Here is a 22,134-nt window from a genome sequence, read left to right as displayed (position 1 = left end):
CGGAGAGCGGCTTCTTTCTGCGAAACTGTGTCCTCTTGGCTGAGGCACTGAAGTACTACGCACGGAGCCCAGAAGCTAACTGCAGCCGCCCCCGCCAGGCAGCGACGTGGCGCGACCCTTCGGACGAGACGCCAGCGGGTGGCTAGTTGAAGGTGAAAAATGTCGTTACCTCGACACCATTGTTACGGCTATTCCGATGTAGCTGTCGCTTGCGTAAATTGGCGGACATGCGCAGAGCGACGCTGAGATGTAGCGTTGTGGACTGTCTCCCGCAGGACGAGGACGGAGGAGAGAGGACAGACAATCACAAAGAAGCCAGGCAAACGGGAACTAGGCGAAACATAGTATGAGAGAGACCTCACAATGGTTCTTCTCGTGCGTGGTGAAGCGTCTGTCAGAGAAACCAGGCAGTTGGGGACCGCTCGAGACCTCGAGTCGCGGGGGCAAACAGTTGGCGGCGAAGACGGTGAAACAAGCAATTAGCAACAAGAGCCTACTGTTGACGCAAAAGCGGTTCGAGGTATCTTGTTTTCTCAAAAGGGAAGCGGGAGCAGGCGAAGCCATACGAATAGGAGGATGAACACGCGCAGCCTCTTTCCGTATCTGTCCGGCACCTGAAAAGCTGGCTAGCGCTGGCGGGTTCGGTGGCAAGACATGAGGTAGAGGCTGCGAGGAAAGTGAGTTTTGACGCGTCTTGAAGAAAAACAGGAAAAAGAGAAAGTATCAGGATGGGTTTGGAGTGCTGCTGTCGATGAGAACGTCAAGGAAAAAACCATATTCACAGGGCCGCTTGCCTTGATTCGCCGACAGAGACGTATGGGAACGTTAGGCACTAAGGCATTACTGGGCGGCGAGGGCCTAACATTCCGCCACCTGAGCTGGTTTAAATCGAGAGGCGAACAAATGAACAGAGAAGTGAGAAAAACGCGGGAGGCACGAAGACATCAACGCAGAAGAAGCAGTCTACATGTGAGAAACGGCCTATGATTCGGGGGTGCCCGCGCTAGATTCTGTGCGCGAGCTGAACTGGTCTTGCAGACTCCCGAAGTGCTGCGCGACGAGCGTTGTGCGCGGGTTCTCCGGCAGCATGCGCCGTGTGAAAAAAAGTGGAGCACGTATGAGTCTCCTTGAGTCCCGCGATGGTTAGCACGGCACTTGCAAAGGTAGATCAGTCACTGGGATAAAGCAACAACGCGTGGCTCCCTCTGCGGTTTGACTAGACACGCGGGTAACGGTTGCAGCGCTACCGCATGTGAGAGTGGCAGCGCCACACACGGACCAGGCAGGTCACCCGGTCGCCAAGTTTTTCAGGATGCACATCATCGGAGAGCAATGGAGAGAGGCGAAGGACTGCTAGACCGCAAGGGGATGACGAATCTCCACACGCGTGGCACAACTGCCGTTTGCTCGTGTGCTTCGCTATCTGCGATACGGTCGAATACTCCTATTGTTCTCGGTCCCAGGCGCATTTCCGCGCAAGCATGGCTACGCGAAGCAGAACAATCCATGCTTCTGAGTCTTCTGCTATCCTACAGCTTACGGCGACCTTGCCCTAGTGGGACTGTCACGAAGACTTGTGGGACAAGACTGCGCGGAGAAAAAAACCGGTACCTAGCCGTCCGCCCCGTAGGGACGACGGAAGTTAAGAACGCGACGCATTCATAAGCATACATGTTGAAGAGGGCACCTGCGATTTGAGAGCCTACAAGCCTGTCACCCGTTGAAATGCGTTGAATGGAGGAGTCTAGTGGGCGGTGATAGCGACACGTGCATCCCTTTGTGAGGCTCTCGAACGGGTCTGCCGATGTAAAGTCCCGATGATACGGTGCTGGTAGAGTGGGCGTTCGGAGTTTGTCTTCCACGAACCCAAGTGCTCCCTCTCATGCAGCCTCAGTGACGCACGCTCTGTGACTCGGCCTTGGACGCGGAAGAGGGCAGCAGTCGCACAAAACTACCAGACGACGGCTACGACTAAAGCGTTGCCTGCCGCTGACTCCGCTACACGAGAGGATAGACTTGCCGCTCAAAGAATAGTCGAACAATGAAGACATGCGACAGTGAGGGAAAGGGTGGGAGGGCAGTCACCCGTCCGTGAATCTGAAGCTAAGTCGTAGTTTCACAACACATCGTTGTCATTTGCCGGGACTGTGGTGATTCCACAAGTGATTCGTGCAGGCCTTTTGAGCCAAAGCCGGGGCGAACGGTCAGGAAGACTATGAGTGCTAGCTAACGCGCTGACGTCCCAGTGCGCGCGCCTTAACACAGTGCGTAGGAGTGTCATATCAAGGACTGCTCACGCCAGGCATTATAGCGCCACTCGATGTGATACCTGCTCGCGAAGGCGCTCGGAATGCGCGTGTCGAGTCAGGGGGCATCGCTCGTCTTTCTCGGCTCATGTGCATCTCCAGCGCTCGACAACCTCACCATGTCACGTAAGGAGTTCGGCTGGGGGAAACCAATTCACGGCTGACTGTCGTCTACGTTCGGTTTTCGAAAACATGCAGATACTGCCATCTTACATCTCCTGCCGGAGTCTCAGCGAATACAGCATCAAATACAGGATCTCCAGCTTCTTCATAGCCCCGCTGTGCGAGCCACTCTGCGAGGTCAGCCACCAGAACGCTCGGCACAACCAAATGTGTTGGCGCTCGCCGGGCCTCGAGAGGGACGGAGAAGCGGTAGTCAAGACACTTTGCTGGATTCTGCGGCGCCATAACTTGCCGGGTCTTGGCATTTCCGAACCACGAGTTGGTCCAGGGATCGCTGGCTATCTCCACATTAGAGTACGCATCAGAGGGCGGAAGGGATGGACTGACCACAGCCGACTCCTGTGGATGGACAGGGAATAGGGCATCAAGAAAAGCGACGCGTTCCTCCTTCGTTCCCCGCCAGAATCTCTGTTGCCAGTTCATTGGCAGCATGTCGTCGTCAACCCGTGGCGAACAGTCTAAGAAACCCATGCGGATCCTGCGATGCACATGGGAATAGAACGGCAGCTCGTGGCAAGATGTCAGAAAAAAAACAGTGGCGGTCTCGGGCACGGCTTGGAGGCGACCAACAATTCCTGAGGCCCCCTGAGAACAGAACGCAGCAAGCTCGCGAGGTCTTTTTGTGAAGCCTAAGCTCCGGCGCCAGTGCGGGCATGGACGGCGCACTTCGCCCTTGACTGACAATACCCCAGGTGCAACGAAGGGCATCGTACCGAAAAACCTACCATTTGGTGGAAGAAGCTGCAGATGATTGCTGCGACGCCCTGGACTGCAAATATCGCTCCCAGGCTGAACTTCAGCCACCCCGAAGCTCTATGGGGTTTGGCGGGCGACTGTCTGGGCGTTTCTTGATGCAAGGGAGATACCACGAGCTGCCTAAGAATGACGTCCCGTCCAACCACGATCCGGCCGAGGCCAATACCCGTAAAAATCAGTAGTGGGGGGAGAAAGGGCACCATGAAACGGTATTCCTTGTGCGTTGCAAGCGAAAGCGACACCAGTGAGAATGCTGTAGCGAGAATCGTGGCGCCATCATCCCTCAGTATGAACCCCTGTGCTAGCCGTGTGAAAGGTACACAGCAGATTGGGCGCGCTGACGCTTCGCCTGAGGCAGCCTTCCGTGCCGGTGGCTTTCCAAGCGTGGCTGCCAACGCCGCCCACCAGACCGTGACGCCAACAGCCAGTACTGGATAAAACGATAGGAGAACGACTCCCGGCGCTTCCAAGAGAAAATAGTGCCACGGCTGCGATCCATAAAAGCGCCCGGGGTCAGAGAAAAGATTGAACTTCACAAAATTCCAGGGAGGGAAGGTGACGAACCCGTAGAACAGTGAGTCACATACAGCGCCAAACGTAACTGCTGCCACGCCAATAACGACGCACAGCCTGAAAAAACTAGCGGGTTTCAAAAGTGTGAGCCGCTGGCGCTCCGCAGGATCCCTCCGCATGTTTTCTGGAGTACCGATACTGGAGAGCTGCGCCAGTTTACATAAGCAGAAAACTGACCAGAAGATCGCGGCCGTCGGCCGCACGAGCACGCTGATCGCAGCCAACACCAGTGCCCACGCAATGCGCGAACGATGCCTGAATCGCATCTTGCTTTCAGGTAGCGCCCGCCCCCGGAGGTCGTGTGCATAAACTCTATGTGGAGCACTCTGTTGCACCTCCCCAGTGGAAACCGCACTCCTGCTGAACTTGTCAGCCCCGTTCGGCTGCCTGGGAGTTACGGAGGGGCTCCTCGGCGCTTCGGCACTGGACGCGATCAACGCATGCGTGTACGCCGCCGCGGAGACCTCTGCAAAGAATAGCAGACTCCACACGTTCAGAGCAGCCTCGAGGCAGTTCGAGTATGTCCGAGGAATGCAGAAGAAGTTGAACCAGCTGAAGACAGAGCAGATAAGGGCGAAGTAGGCCAGAGAATAAGGCGTTGCCCGCGAGGAGGTGTCAGCGTTGTCGCAGCGCCGGCCTTCAGGGCCCCTGGAGAGAGGGTACCAGGCCTTGGCGAGCCTGTACGTCCCGTAGTCAGTGAACGCAGCGATAATACTCTGCAAAACGCGTGGCGCGAGAGCCACGAGAGACGGGCTGTCCAGGCCAACGCGCGCGAGCAGCCAATACACCGCCGCAAAGAGGGCGGGGTGAACGACACTCCGCAGCGCAATGCACGGCTCCCATTCCCAAGTGAGGAAGCCATAGCCAAACACGAGGTGGTGTGCAACTTCGCTGGACTGCCAGTGCTCGTCGGGGTTGAAAGACGACTTCAAAACGAGGCCGTTCACGACCCGGAACACCAAAAGCCCCGCGAGGATTGCGCCGTCCGGGAGCGTTTCATTCGCCACTCTGGAGGCCTTCAAGCGACCGAAGGATTTGGTGCGCTCGCTTCTCTTCGCGGCGTGTGCAGAGGTCCTGCCTAATCGTTCGGTCCCCATTCTCTGTCCAGTTCTGGGCACTCGGGGCTCGCCACATAGGAATTCTCGTGGAGGGCGCCTGGCGTCGCCGTCGGGAACAACCGCCTCGTTGAGAATTCGAAGAGAGCTCTCTACCGTTCGTCCCTTGCACCTCACCCTGTGGCTGGAGGCTTCCTCGCCTTTCTGAGGGCACGGACGCGGGTGCCGACAGCTACGAGCGAACAGCTCTCGCGGCGGCCAGCCCGCGTCTACGGATGGGCGGAGGGAAGGGGGGGGGGGTGGAGGGGGGGGTGGCAGTGCAGTTTAGGAAGGGCAGTGTAGTTTAGGGTGTACCCCCGCCGAACCCTGCTCTGGGGTAGTGTGTCACCGCCAAAGGCGGCACCCGCGAGCCCATGTCACCACTGACACGATTCCAGCGCACGCCTGTGGAGGCGGCGTGCTTAAGCACTCGGCATGCGCCCTGCTCCCCACGGTCCGCCCAGGAGCCAGGAGTCGGGAAGCTCGTGAGCACGCGTCACCCTAGTCGCAGGCGACTGGGAGACAGGAAAGCCGAAGTCACCCCAAACCCTAAACAACGCCCCGAGACGTCCACACGGGGGTCGACAGGGGCCGTATAGGAGATGTGCCGACTGTTTCTGTCGCGGCGCGGCCAGTGGCGCAGAAGGCTTCAACGCAGTATCCCTCTGGTCATTCCTGAAGAACGGTGAGGCACGCGAGAAGGAAACGTCCTCTTTTGCGCCGCGTGTGTGCTGTCTCGCCACCTCCAGAACCAGGGCCAGCGCTGGCCGAAACGGCGGCAAACGGAGGGGTGATCGGAGACGGCAAACGGAGGGAAGGGGGGACGCGTCGAACCGAGGGGCTCGAGAGAGCAAAGAATCTCAGACGAAAGCCGATAGGGAAATTCTCTAGACTACGTGGAAACAGCGCTGGCGAAGTGAGACGCTCCTGATTGAGAATGAAGACAGTCGGCACCTGGCGCACGAAACCCGGGCATTACGAAGCCGTGCGTCCTCCGTGGGCAGAGCAGCATGCGCCCTCAATCAAAGAGCCGCCGAAAAATGCGGCAAGCTTCCATACTTTTTTGGGAACTGCTCTGGCTTAAAAGTTGACTGGTCCTTCCGCACCTGCGCCAATGGAGAAAATAGGACGGCGCAGCTTGTCCTGCCTGCGCGTTCAGCCACCGAGCCCGACGCGGCTGCCCAGTGTCTGCAAGCGGTTCACCACATTGTTTGTTCGAAGGGCGATGCGTCGGTACTTCTGCTAGGACCGCGCCACTGAGGCGAAAAAGCACCAACTGAGTGGACGCCAGCTGATCTCATTCACTACCCGCCAAAGGCATCCGCTGTTTTCCAGAATGCCGCCGGCGCTACGTCTCTACCTGCGAGCGACCCCCCCCCTCCCCCCCATACTGGCGGGAAAAAACGAGTAATTTCCCCTCTTTATCGGCATAAAGGACTCTCTAGGTAGAAGCAAAGCGTAGATCCAGACCTACACACACACGTGGGAACTTCGCCGACCGAATTTCCTCCGTTTGATACGGATGAGTCGTCAACCGCTCAAGGACGGTCGCGCAACGTAGGACGCGTTGCAGAGCGTACGGCTAGCGGGGTCTCTCCTCCAGTGTCCTCCGCTATTCCTGTTTCCGCCGTTGCCGGCTGAAGTTGCGGCGGAAAAACGGCGTTAAGGCTCTTTCCTATCTGAATGCGTTCGGCTACACTGTGCTGAAGCCGTTATGACTTCCCCCACAAATGTGTGCTTTTCGGTCGCGCCCAGCCCACCCCCGCCGGAGGGGCGCGCGTTGCCACACCCACAATAGGTTTCACCAACAGCCTGTCCGTTGTGTTGTCGCCTAACCCTTATCATCTCTGCAGTTGTGGTCTGGTACGTGCTGGGGAAGAACTGCACAGTCCTGCAGAACTCCTCCGCGGCGAGGGCGGCTGTCTCTCCTTTGCTCACTTTTTCCAGCTGGCGGGGGCAACGAGGCATGCGGTGTCGTCCCGCGCGGGCGGGCGGCCGCGTGGCGCTGAAGCGACAGGCGGAGGGAGGGAAGGCGAGGACCCCGGTGTGTTGGCGAGCCTCTGTCGCCGGGGTTCGGAAGATCAGTCCAGGAGGTACGTATATACGATCGCGCGAGAGGGCGCGGTGGTGAGCGCAAGCCTGCTGGCGATCTCTCTCGCCCTCGGCGGCCTCCTTTCCTCCGTCCCCTCTCCTCCTGACTTCTCGTTTCTTTGCGAGGGCGCTCTGTCCCTTTTTGTCTCTTTTTCCCGTGGTGGGTCTTCCTCTCTTGTATTCCTCGCCATTTTTTCGCTTCGACCTCTTCGTCTCGCCCCTCTCGGCTACGTGTAGTGGTGCTGTGTGCCCATTCGTCCTCGCCTTTCTTTCTGCCAGTGCCGCCCCCCGGATCGCGCGCGCTTGCGGTCGTTGATTTTTCCCGCTGCAGTCCATTGTTTCCTTTTCTCGCCGCGTTCGCAGCACCTTCTCGCTCTCCAGCCATGGCTCCTCAACGCAAGTACTACACTGTTGGCGTGTCCAATAAATTCTCGGCCTTTGCGGACAATGCCAGCGAAGGAGGGGACTCTTCCGGTGAAGAGGATGTGATTCTCTCCGCTCCTCCAGCGCCCACAGCGGAAAAGGAAAACACCGGCGGGCGGACGCTGACGGGAAATGCCGGCAAGAAAAGCGGCAACGAGGGCGTCTCTGCTCACCACGCTTCCGAACGCCGACCCCGAACTACCACTGGAGGTGAGGAAACTGCGAAAGATGCGGAAAAAGAGAGAATTCACGAGAGCGAGCGGCACCCGCGCGCCCGCCCCAGGTCCCTTTTTTCCCCACTCTGCGACTGCGTACAAAAGCCCCTCCCGCTTTTCGGCGCTCGCCTGGAAAGCGAAATCGCCACGGCTTCAAAAGAAAATCAATCCCTTGACGCAGACGGGCTGCCCTCCTGCGGACTTGATTTTTTTCGGGCACCGTGGCAGCTGCCATCGCCCGCGGGAACAGGGGCTGAGGAGAGGGGAGTCCCGTGTCGCGCGAGTGTACGTTGAGGCGCCTCGCAAGGAGACACTTTTTCGGCTCTGCGACGAGGCAGACAAATTCGAGAGAAATGTGTAGAACGGACGAGGCGGGAGAGAGATGCTGAGGCTCTTCCGACCGCCGCCTCGCTGGCGCTGCTCCCAGCATCACACCCGCCGTGGCTCGCGGGTCTTCTTGGTGGAGGAGCTCTGTCTGTCTGTTGAAACTCTGGCGTCTCCACGAATAACTCTTCTCTGTAGACATGTTTCCACCGTTGCGGCGTCGCAGTCCATATGTCTGAGGCTGCTGTGTCAGCGAAGATCCCCCTCCCCGGCCTCAGTCGACGTGGATGTGCACATGGAGGCCTGGGCACGGCAGACGAGCCACTGCGAACCGTCTCTTCTGTTTGCTTCAGTCTGCGGCCTCTTCTCCACGTGTGTCTGTGCGCTTGGCTGGCGGGGCTGAGCCGCGGGCAGGGGGCCAAGTGCATGGCGGAAGAGTCTGAGGCAGCGTGCTTCCTCTGGCGCAGGAGGATAGGTGCCGGGGCTGAGGAGGCCTCGCTCTATGTCCCCTCTCTGCGCTTTGCTGCAGCTCGAGTCCCCTCGAGTTTCCCGCACAGGTTGCGCTGTCGCGGTCATGTCGCGTCTGAGGGCTGCAGGGAGATCGGGTGCACCCATCCATGATGCGCGCATGCAGGGGTTCCCCCTGCCTTTCGAGTGCGTGACTGTGTCTCTGCTTCTTGCGTGTGAACGCGTGCAGGGCCAAGTTCTCTCGTGCCGTGCGTACGCGTTATTTCGACTGTGGGGGGGGAGGGGGAGGGAAAGGGAGGCCTCGGCGCCTGGCAAGCGTAGTTGCTGCCTCGCCGAATTCACTGTCTCCGGCAGATCATCAGTTCCTGTCGCCCTCTCTGTCTGCGGAACGCCTCTGTGCAGCGCGCAACGAGCGCTTCCCGCGCGACGAGAACGGTCCTCCGCGCGGCCGCGGCGGCCGCTTCCCGCGCGGAGGCCGCCCGGCGTACCTGGGCGGGCGCCAGGGCGCCGAGGGTGAAGTGAGCGAGGAGACTGGCGAGGGTCAGCAGGGCGTCGTCGAGGACGGATACGGCGGGTACTCGCGCCGCGGCAACTTCCGCGGCGGCAGGGGCCGTGGAGGCCGCGGCGGCCGCGGCGTGCATGACCGCCACACCGCCGCCTCCATGGGCGGGCGCGACCCCAAGAAGGGCGGCGGCGGCGCGCACAACTGGGGTGACGACGAGCGCGTCGCTGCCGAGGGCGGTCAGGAGCAAAAGAGAGAGGAGGAGAAGGAAAAGCGCGTCGACGGCGAAGAAGTCGAAGAGGGCGAGAAGGTGAGTTCTCAAACGCGCCCAGGCTGTAGTGGGGGAAACTGCCCGTGACTTTAGAGCGAGTGTGTGTGTGAGACGGGACTCCGACGAGGCGAAACGCGCGTCGGCTGGCGGAGGAGCCTGCTCAAGCGTGTACGAGTGTCTCAAGGCGCTGTGTGGATGTACGGCTGTGTATATACTGTATAAAGAAGGTTCTGTGGCTCCCGTCAGTCTCTGCTGCTCCGCCGCTCAGTTGAAACCAACTCCCTTTAGACGTGGGCGCGCGCCGACGTGATACGGAGAGGGAGGAGGCGGACGGGGCAATCTGTCCCAGGTTTTCGGGGGACGAATGGAGTGAAAAGCTCTGTGGGCGGGGGGGGGGGGGGGGGGGGGGGGGGGGGGGAGGGGGAAGATGGGACGAGAGGTGGTGGCGATGGAGCTGAGAGAGCTGAAGGAAGCGTGCGTGCTGGAAAGAGGAGACAGGCCAGTGAAGGAGAGGACGTTGTTGGCGTTCGGTGAGAGAGAGCGCACAAGCGTCTTTGCGCGGCGCGGCCTCACGTATCTCGAAGGGCTCCGCCAGTCCCTGCTTAGACGCTCACCAGATTGTGTGGTGCATGCGCGTGTTTATATCTTGGCGTGGACAGCGGATTCCCCGTTGCATGAAGCGAGCGATAAATTTTGCTTCCTCCGTACCGTGTGTTGGACCTTTTTTTTCAGAAGGAGGGTGAGGGAGAGGTAGCCGAGGCTGAGGAGGAGAAGAAGGGCGAAGAGGTTCTAGACTTCGAGGCGTACAAGAAGATGCTCGAGGGAAAGCGCCAGAACCTGCCTAACTTCATCACGAAATCGAACAAGAAGATCACGACTGACCAAGAGCTCGAGGCCGAGGGGTACACTCTCCACGTGAAGGAAGGCCGTGAGGAGGAGGAAGAGGAAACCGCTTCTGAGGAGGAAGGCGAAGAGCCGAAAAAGAAGACCATGAACGTGTTCGAGTACATCCACAACGGAGGCGGCCGCGTCAACCTCTTCCCCAGCAGAAGGAGGGGCCGAGGAGGCCCTGCAGGAGCGCAAGGCGGTCGCGGCGAGGGCTACCGCGGAGGCCGTGGCGGCCGCGGGGTAAGGCTCCATCATGTTGCGAGAGACCGTGCGCGTTTGGCGTGCAGAAGAGTCGTGTGATCGCTGTTCTTGTTTAGGGCGTTAATCCACGTCCCGCTCGAACCCTAGCCATTTGGGAAGTCAGTCGGTTGCTTGCGCTGTGTTGTATTCCCCAGGGATTCGGCAAGAGCCGTGACGCCCCCGATATTCAGGACGAGCGCGCCTTCCCCAGCTTGGGCGGCAGATAAGTCGCCAGCAGACGAGAAAGAGGCGCGGTCACACGCAGAGCCGCGGAACCCCCACATAGTGAAAAGGCGAATCTCTCGCGTGCCGATCGAGGCCAGGCAGGACGTCAAACAGAAGAAATGAGCATCAACTAAGGGACTTTTGAGGAGAGCTACCGCATCGAGAGGAGAGGAGGCGCAGCAGCAGGGAAGGGGCCGTCGTGTTCGTCGTTCTCCTCGATGACTGGTCCATGTGTATTTTCCTGTACATTTTGGTTGCATGCGCTGGTTGCGCGGCATCTACGTTGGGTAGATACGTGCGCGAATCCCGTTGCCGCCACGCTTTGTGGGTGCTTCTTGTGTCTGACTGCGTGTTTCCTGTCCCGCCTTGAAGTCACGTTCTGTTTCTGTACGAGCGAAAGTCAGTTAGGGTGGGATGTGCATGACGTCGTCCTCCGTGCGTCGAGACAGAGCTCCTGCGAAGAGTTGGTAGGAAGCGAAAAAGAGTTTGCGTCCTACAGGAGGAGGGTCTTCTTTGGCCTTCCTGTCCGCCCTGGGTCCCAGAAAGTGCTGCTTCCCTTTGTTTCGTTCTTGGAAGATCAATCTTTCCTCACTTTTTGTGGCTGCAGCGGTCTCTCTTGCGTTCAGAGCGCTCATACGTGTAGACAGATGCAAACGTATGGGGTCGTGTGTATGTGTGTGTGCATTTTTTACGTGTGCGGCGCGCGCGATATGGTTTCCTTGTTTCTTTGATCTCGTTTTCACCTTGCTCTTCGATTCCCCGGTCGCGGGAGAGAACTCCCCTCTTGTCTCACGCCCTCTCTCCCGGGCACCGCAGCGGGATTTCTCTTCTCCTTAATTTCATCGCCTCTCTTTGTGCGCCACGCAGTTCGAAGAGGCCGTGGATTGCCAGACGTCGAGCCCAACTCGTGGTTCTTTCTTGAGGACAGCAGTTTTTGCGTCCTCCTGGGCTCTGTTTTGACCGCAGGCGGTCCGCGAACAACATTGAGCCCTCTACACATGTTCCAGCACGACTTCCGCGCGGCCTCGATACGTATACAGGCCTGTCAAGCAGCATTTTGTCGCCGTGTTGCGTGGGGGCACCCGGTGCTTCTTTCTCGTGCTCCTCTGCGACGTGCGACACACTCAGCGCTCCTGATACGCCGCCGCTGACACACACCCCATGAGACAGACCGAAGGCAAACCGCGAATTCCAGTCTTTAGCGCGCGAAAGAATCCCACACGTGGCTGAGCGTAGGAGCACTCGTTTGCATGATTCCAGGTACCTGAAGGGTCCTTCTAGCCACCTCCAGCCAGATTTCCATCTGCCAGGCTGAGAGTTTTCTGCAGTTTCCAGATATTCTCATATTTTTGTTGGTCGTAGAGACAGTAGAAGTGTGTATATATTCGGTGCCTGCCCCTAGTGCAAACGGCTAGGTGCGACGCAACTGCGTGGCTCCCCATTGAGTGCCCGGCTCGGGGTCATGCATCCTGAAGGTTTTCGTCAGAGGGGCAGACTCGGTAGCTGCATCTTTCTGCGGAACAGAGAGTAAGCATTCCCGTCTCCCTTAGGCACAACGCGACGAACGATGAAGCGGAGGGAACGGGTGTCGTCGGCATCTGTCACGAGTAAGCAGAAGCAGTGGCGTGCAGCGGGGCCCTGGTTCACGTCGGTAGAGTCGAGGAAAGAGTATCGCGAGCGGAAGCACAGACTGTCGAACGTGCGTAGCCACAGTTCCTTGTATTTAATCAGCTCACTCCGTACTCAGCGTCAATCCAGAAGAGTTAACTACTGGCACTGCAAAATACGAGGTTGCGGTAGTTCTTGCAGGAATCATGGTAGGTGCCCTCCGCAGAGACATCAAGCCTCTCACGGCTTCACAGCGGGCAAAGGTTCCGGTACACGGCGGAGCTAGTTCACAGGTTTCCTGGAGGCGTTGTCCTGACGCAGTGAGGTCGCATGTTGCTGTGGTGGCGTCGAAACAGGTGGTGACCTTAGTCCCTTTTAACTCGCTGTATGTGCATATCTTTGCTCGCGAATGAAAAGTAAGGGGCGCGGAGAGCGACTGGGAGACAGCCAACGGCAACCTACAGGCTTCATGAGCTATGCCACGATCGTTACGAGCAAACCGACTGAGAGCCGCGCCTTTCTGCAGCGTACACAAGCTTGTCAGCACACACCCGTCCCTCGACTAAGGTGAATGACCTTAGTCGAGGGACGGGTGTGTGCTAAGTAGCGGCCAACGTGTTAGGAACAGGCAGATACATTTTCTCAGGCACGTCTCGAAGATGACGCGAAAGCAGGAAACATGAGTTGGGCTTTCTCTGTGTGACACTCTACTCACGGGCAGAAGCGACATGCGCGTGAAGTGCGCCCGTTAATTCAGACAGATAGATGTGCGAGCAAGAAGGAAACATTTCGCAGGTGGTCCTGTAGATTCACACGGTCAAAGAATGGAGAAGGGCGTACGGGTTCGTCTCTTCCCCCTCAGTTTGTTTTCAAGTGTACTTGTGAGCGTCAATTTCCTGTCAGGCTCTTTGCGACAAGCGGCGCATACTGAATGAGATGTCGCACATGGAACAGGCAGACGGCTATGCGGCGGCGTATCTATTGGCTTCGGCTTTTCTCCTCTTTGTTTGCCACGGATTTCTCGTCCTCTGAATCAAGAAAGGTGGGAGCCAACGCAAGTTTGTGTTTACTGTATCTGCTCTCTAGCACACCAAGTTCGCATGTGTTCTTTCAAGTGTGAACTTCCGCGAGGTGTCGCTACACACCGAGACTGTGCCGTCGCTGCTTCAGCGCGTGAGGCTCGAGCAGCTCATGCAACTCTTTCATTCGCTTGTCACGAAAGCCCGCTCTTCGTTCCTTTCAGACGGTAAATGTGATCAGTTGTATGAGCAGGCAGCGGCGAAACCAGTGTCTGGCGTTGTCTGTTACGAGTCTTGTCTGCCTGCGTGTGCTGTCCTGACACGGCGCAAAGCCGCTGATCAAATTGCATGGAGCGCACAATGGACGAAATCGATGCCGGTTGCAAAAGATTCGTCGATTTTCTTCCTTCTTTATGGCTTTCTTCCATTGTCTCTTCAAAGTTTTGTCGACAATGCACGTGTTTTCTTTGGACCTTGCCATCAAAACTAAAGCGAGGTTGTCGTCTCCCTGTGTTGTGGATGGTTTGAAGACGGCGAGGAAGGAGGCCGCAGATGATGCAACCACGCTTTAAGCTCTGCAAATCTCTCTCCCTCCCTGTCTCTTTCAGACGTCCTTTTCTCTACTCCTGCGTGTCTGTCCTCTTCTCGTTTCTGCTACCCCTCCGTCGCAGAGTTCTCGTTTTTTGACGCGCTTCTGCCAGTCTGGGGTTTCGCATGACGCCACTGCTGGCTGCCTGTTGAATACGGGGTCGTCCATCCTCTTCTTTTGACAGCCGTTTTGCTTTGCTGCAGACGCTGCGCGTCGTGGCGTCGTCGTCTCGGGCGTGTTTTCCTCGACACAATGGAGATCGCGTCGGCGGGGCGGCGTCGTTCAGGCTGCCTTTCTGTCCGTCCTTTGTTTTCTCGCAGGTCTTCTTCGTCTCGTCAAGGGACCTCTCGCATGTCGCCTTCTTCCCTAGATCTTCTCTCTTGTGGGTCTTCGCTGTCTTCCTCTCTCACGGGAGTCTCCAAGCCCGTTCAGCGGCTGCGTGGCGTCGAGTCCGCGTCTCGCGCACACGTCTCCTGTTTGTCCGATTCTCTCTCCTCTCCCTCGTCACCGCCTCCAGGCTCGCTCCCTTTGCATGGGAAAAACGCGGCTGGTCGCGCGACTTCTGCGCGGTCGCGCACTCGAGCGAAAATGCGGGCGACTGTCGTAGGCCTCGTTGGGCTCGTAGGGTCGCTGCTCGCCGGCGCCCCGCGGCAAGCGAGTGCCTTCCCGTTTCCTTTGGCGTCGGCCGCGTCCTCTTCCCGCTCTGCGCCCTCTTCTTCCGGGCACCTGCCTAACGGCCCTCTGGCTTCTCCACCTGCATCGCCAGGGAGCAGCGACGTGCTGCAGGCTCTCGAGGCGGCGGGATACGCGCGGAACTACGCGCGCATCAACGGCGCGCAGTCGCACGCGCTTCCGCGTCAGCTCTCCTCCTCGCCTGATTTTCTCCCGCCTCGCGCCGACTCCGCATCCACGCCGCCGAGCCCCCACTCTCCGATGCCGCTCCCCCCCTCGGGTCCGCTCGCAGGCGCGTCTTGGGCGGCGCCCAGCCTCGTCGCGCGGAATCTCTCGGTGTCGCCTGCGCCTGCGCACTACGCCGGCGCGTCGTCGCCGTCTTCGGTGGGGTTCGTGGGGAAGCAGTCGCACCGCGTGAAGCTGGAGCACTGCAGCGGCCTCGACGTGTTCCTGGTCTCCAACTTGCCTTCGAACCTCGCCGCGCGCTACCCGGCCTTCGCTGCGCGAGAGGCCCAAGAGGGCGGAGGCTTGCCGCTGCTGCACCATGTGCATCTGCAAGAGTCTGCGGCTGCGGGCGACGCGAAGGCGAACGACGCCGTCCAGCGAAAAGTCGCCGCCCAGGCGCTGGAGCAAGACGCGGTCGCGAACCCGAGAGTCGTCGTGGAGCAGTCCAGAACCACGCCGCTCTGGAACATGCAAAGCCCCACAGACAGAGACGGTGAGCACACCTGCGCCGCGGCGAGACACGTGTGCGGCTTCCTACGCTGCCGCGCGCGACCCGCAGGAGAGCTGCCTCGGCGGCGCGTGTCTCACGTGGCTCCAGTCGTTGCTCCATGGTGTGCGGATGCCTGCGTCGCATGCGTTCCGGATTTAGGTTTAAGGGTCGCACACATCGCCGCTGACGAGTGGCAGTGTGCATCGTTCTCCGGGGGACGCCGAGCCGCTGCGGGGCTGGCTGCGCGTGTGCGCTGGGCTTTCGCGTCGTTTTTCCACGTGGCGCTGGGGCTGCATGCTTGCGACCCTCTGTTTTCCCTCTCTGTGTCTCTCTTCCCGCAGGCCTGCCGGTGATCCGCATCGCGGAGGGAGCGGCGTCGGTGTTTCGCATGTCGGCGCCGGTGGCTGGCTTGGGAGACATGCTGTCGGCGCTCTTGGAGATGCCCGTGATGAGTGTGGAGATCCACGCAGATTACAGTAAGCAGCGCGGCGCAGAGCCCGAGGGACGCAGCACCCTGCTCGCCTCGCGCGCCCGCGTCTCGCAGCCTTCCGCTCGCTTCGTAGCCGAGTTGAACCACCACAACGCTGAAGGCACACCCCCGCGATGGCCTTCGCGGCGCGTTCTCTGTCGCGCGCGCTTTCGCCAGCTGCAAAGGAGGCGCGGCATCTTGGCGACGGTGGGGCGTAGCTTGCGGCGCGTCCGCTCGGCTCTCGCGGCCTCTGTGTTCGTGTCTCTGTCGGGTTTCCGCAGTTTTTTTCGGGGGCGGTGTCTCCTCTGCTGAGGCTTCTTCCCCCGCCCCCGAGTCGCGCCCCTCTTTCTCATCCGTTGTGAGAGCCCTTCGCGGGCCTTGCGCGCGCGCTGAGCGGCTGCAGGCGCGCGTCGCCTCTCTTGCGCGTCTGTTGGCTGTCGCGTGTGCCTTTCTCGCGACTCTGCGGCTCCTCTGCATGCGTTTCTGCGCGGCCTTTTCGGCTGTTGTGACGCGTTTGGCGGCTTGAGGGCGTGTTGCAGGCATCGCGCTGTCGTATCGGCTGAACGCGGCGGAGGGGCGGCAGCTGCACCACACCCACGTCGACGCGAAGCACCGGCCGATCGCAGACCTCGACCTGCAGTACCTGAAGTGCCGCGACCCACTCGCGGACGAACTCGAAGTCGATTTGGAGGAGGCAAAGCGCCACGCGCCCGCAGTGAACGTCACTGTCTGGACCCACGGATGCGATCCCGTCAGCTTCTACTGGAAAGTCGTCTGCGCGGGCAACGAACGCCACCTCCAGCGTGAGACATGGAATTCAGACTCAGGCGCGACTCGCCAGCCACCTCCACCCGTATATTCATATATGTGTGTATGCATATATTCATCTATATTTACAAGTATATTCATATATGTGTAGGCAGGCACGTGAAGCGGGGACGCGCAGAGAGCACATACACGCGCACAGATGCACAGGTGCGCCACGGCGTTTAGACTCCTCCAGGCGCAAACGAGAGAGAGTCTAGGGTTTGGCGCGGGGCTCGCGGCCGACGCACGACGGCCGTACGCAGAAGCGGCAGTCGAGCGTGTCGCGCCCTTTTCAAAATAAACTCCGTTCGCCGTGCGACTCGCCCGATCAAGCCTATCCGCCTTCTGCCTCCTGCCGTCGGCGATTTTCCCGCGCGGATTCTCTTTCTGGCACCTCGCTAGGCGGCACGCTGCTGAGGCCGCCCGACTCTCTCGCTGTGCTAGAGCATGCAAGTCAACAGCAATATGCGCACATGTATGTCTGTCTGTATGAATATATTTGCACATACATATTGGAAGAAGTATGACATGTAGAGTGAGCGAGGCGAGATGGCTGACATGCGCGCTTGCGCTTTCGGTTCGTGGTGCCCGTAGACGCCGCTCACGGCCTCCACATCGGCACGCCTAGGCCGGCGGAGAAGCTGGCTTTAGAGCGCGGCGCGGGCGACTCTGGTGAGAAGACGGGAGGGTTTTTTTCTGCTTTGCTGCCTTTGATAAGTGCCAAGCATCTCTCCGCGCTCGTCTTGACCCCAGCGCTGTATGTATGTATATGTTCATATTTGTATTTGCAGGCCCCACAATGATATCTGTGTGGGCAAGAGAGGCACTTGCAACATCCCCACCTGCATGCGTGGATGACCTATAGCCATGCATGCAGTTGATTTAAATAATGTGTGTAAATATGCTTTTACGTGGCCCTGTTTCTAGGCAGACATTGTCACTTGCGTCTGCATCGGTCTGGCTGCCGCGCGTGTGGGCTGGCTGGCGAGTCTCAGGAGACTTTGCGACTTTGAGTGCGGCGGCTAGGCGGCGCCGGCTGAAGCTCCTGACCCAGTTGGACGGAGATTTGGTGGTTGACGGAGTGTCGACGCCGCTCTGCTCAGACGTGCGGAGACCGCGGGTCTCCGTGCCCAAGGAAGTAAGGGGAAATGTGGGAGGAGAGGGGGGGGGGTGTGTTGGCGCAGCGCGTGCAAACCCGAAGAGGGGAGGCAGCGAGTGGTGCGGCGGCAGAGAAGCGAACCGCGGAGAGCAGACGCAGGGGAGAGACAGAAGATCCTCTCCAGGGAGCGTAGAGCGCATTCTGCGGGCAGCTTGGCAGTGCGGTGGGTGATAGGAGAGAGAAAGACAGACAAACGACGTGGAGAGATCTGCGACATCGCCGGCGGTCGTGTGTGTGTTTTTTCTGTTCAGAACTCATTTATGGATTTTTTCGTCTGGTGCAAAGGCTGCTCGACGGGCAAGGTGGACATGCATCTCCCGAGCGTAGGTACGGGTTTTTCTCCCTCGTTTTTCGAGGCGCACTGGACTCGGTGCGCGCTTTCCGTTCGGCAGACCGGCGCTTCGCCAAAGCGGAAGGGCAGACGAAGCGCTGCCGGTGCTCGCGGGTCGCTCAACGCCGTCCGTTTCCCCTTTTCTCTTCTTTCAGCGGCGGATTTGGATGTCATGTATCCCGTGCTGCATCACTTTCACTCCGAGGCTTCGCGGGAGGCGCTGGACGCGGACGCGGTGACGCCAGGCATCGTGCCGCAGTCCCACGTCACGGCCGTCGACATCAAAGAAGGAGAAGAAGATCGCGACGTCCACCACTTCCGCATCGACTTCAACTGCAAAGCAGAAGGTGAGGCGGAGGGAGCGAGGGGGCGGAGGGCAGACGCCGTCTTCGTGGGAACGGCACCATCAAGGCGGCGAAGCGAAAGCGGACACAAAAGTGAAACGAGGCAACGCCTGGTGCGGCTGTCCGCCACCTTGCGGTCGCGCTCCTGAGAGACGCGCCTGGGGATGCAGGAGGAGAAAGTCTCTTTCCTCCTCTGCGCCCTTTTCTCTTTCTTTCTCCGCCCCTCGTCGAAAGTGGCGTCGTTCGTCGTCGTGCCCGCTTGGTTTGTGTCGCTTCTTTGTGGTAGACGCGTCCTTTTCTGCGCCGCTCTCGCCCCCCCCCCCCGCTGGGTTCCTGTCTATTCGCTTTCCTCTCTTTGTTGCCCTCTTTCGTATCGCTCGCCCGCCTTGCTCTCTCCTCTCACGCGTTGCTGCTTTGGCGTGCATCCTCTCCGCCGCGCGGTGTCGACGCCTTCTGCCTTCTGTTTCCCCAACGTGTGCACACCGCTGCGTTTCCCGGGCTGCGTCTCTCTCGCTGCAGGCGATTCCATCGTGGCGCTGGAGTTCCTTTTGCACGGCTCCAAGGTGAGATCTTTCTCGGGGCGCTTGCGCAGCACGCTTCACATCTCGGGGGCACCGCTCTGCGCGTATCGAGTCTGGGACCCGGCGGGGCGAGCCGAGCGGCGGCAGCCTCGCGTGGTGCGCTGCCTCTCGAGGAGAAAGCGTTTCGGCTTGTTTTTTTTATTCGGCGCGTCTCGTTTTTTCTCGCTGCGGCAATTGCAGGCTATACAAGTCTTCATTCGCAAGCACTGCGCAGGTGAGCAGGGTGTCGATCGCCGATTTCCAACCTCTCCTCCGCGCGGGTCGCTCTCCTCTCCCTCGACTGTTCGTCTCTGTTTAGGGTTTAGGGTTTTTCGCGCCGCGCGGGGAGTGCGCCGTCGCTGCTGGCGAGTGATTCTCGGGGCAAGCACGCACCCGCTCTTCTCTGGAATTCGAGTCCTTTCGCCTGGTCTTTTTTCGCTTTCGCAGCTCCGGCGGGGGATGCGGCGCCCGACCCCGTGTGTGCGACCGGCATTCCGAGTCCCGACGGAACGGCGTGCTGCGCGGCCAAGTGCGAAGTCTGCGGAGGCGAGCACTGCCACGAGAGAGCAGGTGAAGGAAACGCACGACTAGTCTTCGACAGCGGCTTCGGAGGGGCGCCGACCACACCGCGCGCCGCGGCTGTGGAGTGTCGAGTGCCTCCGTGTCGTTTTCTTTTTAGGATCTGTCGATGAGTGCTGCGTGACGCACATCCACGCTCGCGGCCAGTTTTGCGCGTCCAAACCACCGCCCTGCGTCATACGCTGTAAGTTCAGGAGGACGCCTCCCGCGAGAGCAACGTCTCGCTCTGTCTCGCGACGTGACTGCGGCTCTAGCTGCCTCCGCATCAGGACGCGACTCAGCGTCGCTGTGGACCTGGCTCACGCGGGAGCCGCTGACGCGTAGGCGTTGCGAAAGAGATGCTTTGCCTGCTCGCTCTCCAGGGGGAGTATCGTGCGCTCTACTTGATTAGGGTGAACACATAAGACCCTAGAATTCAACCATGTGCGCTCCTGAGACTAACGGCACAAGCTGTAAGCAAAGGATTCCTTCACCTAAACTTAGGAGTCTGTGTCTCTCCGGATTCAGCTTGAACTTCCCGGGCTGCGTGCGTTGCGTCTGTCGCGGAACACGGACACTGCGCGCATCTAGATGCAGCTGTGGTGCATCCACGCCCTTATCTCCGCGTATTGCCTAACTTTTGCGGGCGCCTGCGCTCAGCGTTGAACGAAGACACGGCCTCTGCGGCCGCTCGCACGAACTCCGCGCTCCAGCTCGCCGAGCAGCAGGCGCAAGCGTCGCCCTCCGTCGTCTTTTCCACCGCACATTTCCTCTCCTGGCTGGCGTGGCTGCTTCTTCGCGGGTCAGACAGAGACAGGCCTCGTGCAGGATTTCGAAAGACGAGAAAACGGAGGACTAGGCGCGGTCGCGCATGGCTGAAAGCGCACTCCCGCGTTGTATATGTGCGTGTCTGAGGATCGCTCGCGACTCCACTCGCGTGGCTCAAGATTGCCTCCATGCTGCAGAGTTCCGTTCTGTCTCGGGTGCTTCTTGGCAGTCCGTAGCGCCGCGTGTTTCTCTCCTGTTTCCTGTGTTTTTTTCCGCGAGGCTGCTCGGCAGTGTTCTCTTCTCTTGGGGGCGCCGGCGTCTTCTTCGGGGCGATTCGTGGTCTCGTTTGGTGAAGCGTCGAGCGCCCTGCCTGTCTGTTTTCCGCGTCAGGGCTCTGCTGCTGCTGTCTATGCTTTACCTCTACACGGTGTTGCACCGCCTCGTCATCTTGCGGCTGCCGCTGAGCGCTGCTTTGTTGCCTTCGCTTCCCCAGCTCTTTCAAACGGGCTGCATGGCGGTGAGTCCACACGCGCGTTTCGCGACAGGGGGACGGCGCTCTCTTAACTCAAAATCCTGAGCCTTGCGCACATGTGCCTAACTGTGTACCAATGAACGGGTTTGTCACGCCGCTTCATTTGATTCGTCTAAAGGGCTTCCATGCGTGCCCACTTGAACTGTCTCCCTCGTGTCTTCCTTCCTGTGTGTTAGATCTCTGCGTCCTTCTCGCAGTTCGCTTCTCCTCGTCCTTTCGCGGCGCGTTTCCGCTGCTTCACTTTCTGGCTTCCTCTGTGTGCGGCGGTTCACAGTTCGGCGCGTTGAGGCACTTTTATCTTTCGAAGCTGCAAGTTTTTACCTCGAAGCGGCACGCCTACACGTCGTTCGAGGAGCCTCCTGCGACGCCCGCGTCTTCGTGGGCGGGGGACTTTTCGGTCTTTAGACCGCCGCCGTCGATGAACGTGCCTCAGTTCGTTCCGCTCTCCTCGCTCTCTCCCTCGGCTGAGTTCGAGGCCTACGAACGCGACGAGACGCCCGCCCGCGCGCTGTCCTCCTCGCGCGAGGCGACCGCCAGAGAGCCCAGACTCGGCGCAGGCGCAGCAGACGACTTCGAGTACGACGATCTCTAGCGAACTTGAACGCGAAACACCAAGCGCCTCCCCCGAGCTGTTCCGTGGAGCGACGTGCGGCAGATCGTGGAGAGAGACGGAGGGCGGAGACAGGAAGCGTTGGCACCCGAAAGGCTCCGGCGGGCGAACCCCGCTGTCCGTCGGGTATCGAGGTGGGCGTGGAGTGTGCGGGGGGGGGGAGGGGGGGGGGGCGAGGTGGTCAAAGGGCGGCCGAAGACAGGAGTCACAGTTGCCCGTTCGGTTGAGTGAAGACGCAAATACCGGCAGCCTGGGAGCGCAAAATGCGGATGCGCAAGCGCCTCTTTTGCCTCGCGTTCGCGCTGCCGAGATGTGTGCGCATCGCGTGGCTGCGAAGGAGACGCGAGGCATCAGCGAGCTACTGTAGAAGCTGAGATTGGAGCCGGGCTGTGGGGGGTGAGGGGGGGGACTTGGCGGGTGATGCAGCCAAGCAGGCGAGGCTGAGTGCAGAGTGCGGGGCTAAGCTTTCGGTTCCAGACTCGTCTTGTGCTGACTGTCGACTCCGCAGGGCGTCGTTCGCGTGTGGCGTGAGGCGCGCGCGATAGTGCAGTTTGTGAGCAGGACGGGGGGAAAGGAACGTGTGTTAGATACACGCCAGCCAGGTCGCAGCCAGAGCGAGGCTGCCTCCTCTGCACGCGTCAACCTGGGATGGGTGACGCGCGCGATGCCTGGAGAGCGAGTGGTTCGAGCCTGCGTCGCGGGCCTTCCTCTTTGGTCGTCGAGGGAGAGAGAGAGGTCATGAGGTCGAGATCCGTGGGGGTGTGTGGAAGTTTTGGGGTGTCTCGCGCCTGAAGATTTGAGTGTGCTGGTACTCGAAAGAGATTTTTTGTGAGT

General features: G+C 59.7%; 3 protein-coding genes across 3 annotated transcripts; 2 read left to right on the top strand and 1 right to left on the bottom strand.

The window, feature by feature from the left end:
- Positions 1-2,477: 2,477 nt before the first annotated feature.
- BESB_024150 (putative mannosyltransferase) lies at positions 2,478-4,915 on the bottom strand (the record flags this gene model as incomplete). Its single annotated transcript, XM_029361117.1, has 2 exons — positions 2,478-3,074; positions 3,215-4,915. The coding sequence occupies 2 exons, from the start codon at positions 4,913-4,915 to the stop codon at positions 2,478-2,480; spliced, it is 2,298 nt and encodes a 765-aa protein (XP_029215932.1).
- A 2,471-nt stretch (positions 4,916-7,386) lies between these two features.
- On the top strand, positions 7,387-10,561 carry BESB_024140 (uncharacterized protein; the record flags this gene model as incomplete). Its single annotated transcript, XM_029361116.1, has 4 exons — positions 7,387-7,636; positions 8,836-9,245; positions 9,939-10,334; positions 10,490-10,561. 4 exons carry the CDS (start codon positions 7,387-7,389, stop codon positions 10,559-10,561), a joined length of 1,128 nt encoding a protein of 375 aa, XP_029215931.1.
- A 3,466-nt stretch (positions 10,562-14,027) lies between these two features.
- On the top strand, positions 14,028-21,282 carry BESB_024130 (uncharacterized protein; the record flags this gene model as incomplete). Its single annotated transcript, XM_029361115.1, has 14 exons — positions 14,028-15,165; positions 15,504-15,638; positions 16,171-16,434; positions 17,033-17,110; positions 17,428-17,576; positions 17,849-17,924; positions 18,084-18,275; positions 18,792-18,835; positions 19,034-19,067; positions 19,280-19,402; positions 19,512-19,595; positions 20,051-20,192; positions 20,549-20,675; positions 20,965-21,282. 14 exons carry the CDS (start codon positions 14,028-14,030, stop codon positions 21,280-21,282), a joined length of 2,904 nt encoding a protein of 967 aa, XP_029215930.1.
- Positions 21,283-22,134: the final 852 nt, after the last annotated feature.

The sequence above is a fragment of the Besnoitia besnoiti genome, chromosome XII, assembly GCF_002563875.1.
Source record: "Besnoitia besnoiti strain Bb-Ger1 chromosome XII, whole genome shotgun sequence".
NCBI lineage: Eukaryota > Apicomplexa > Conoidasida > Eucoccidiorida > Sarcocystidae > Besnoitia > Besnoitia besnoiti.
Note: the sequence above shows the minus strand (reverse complement) of the source record. Positions and strands in the feature narration are given on the sequence as shown.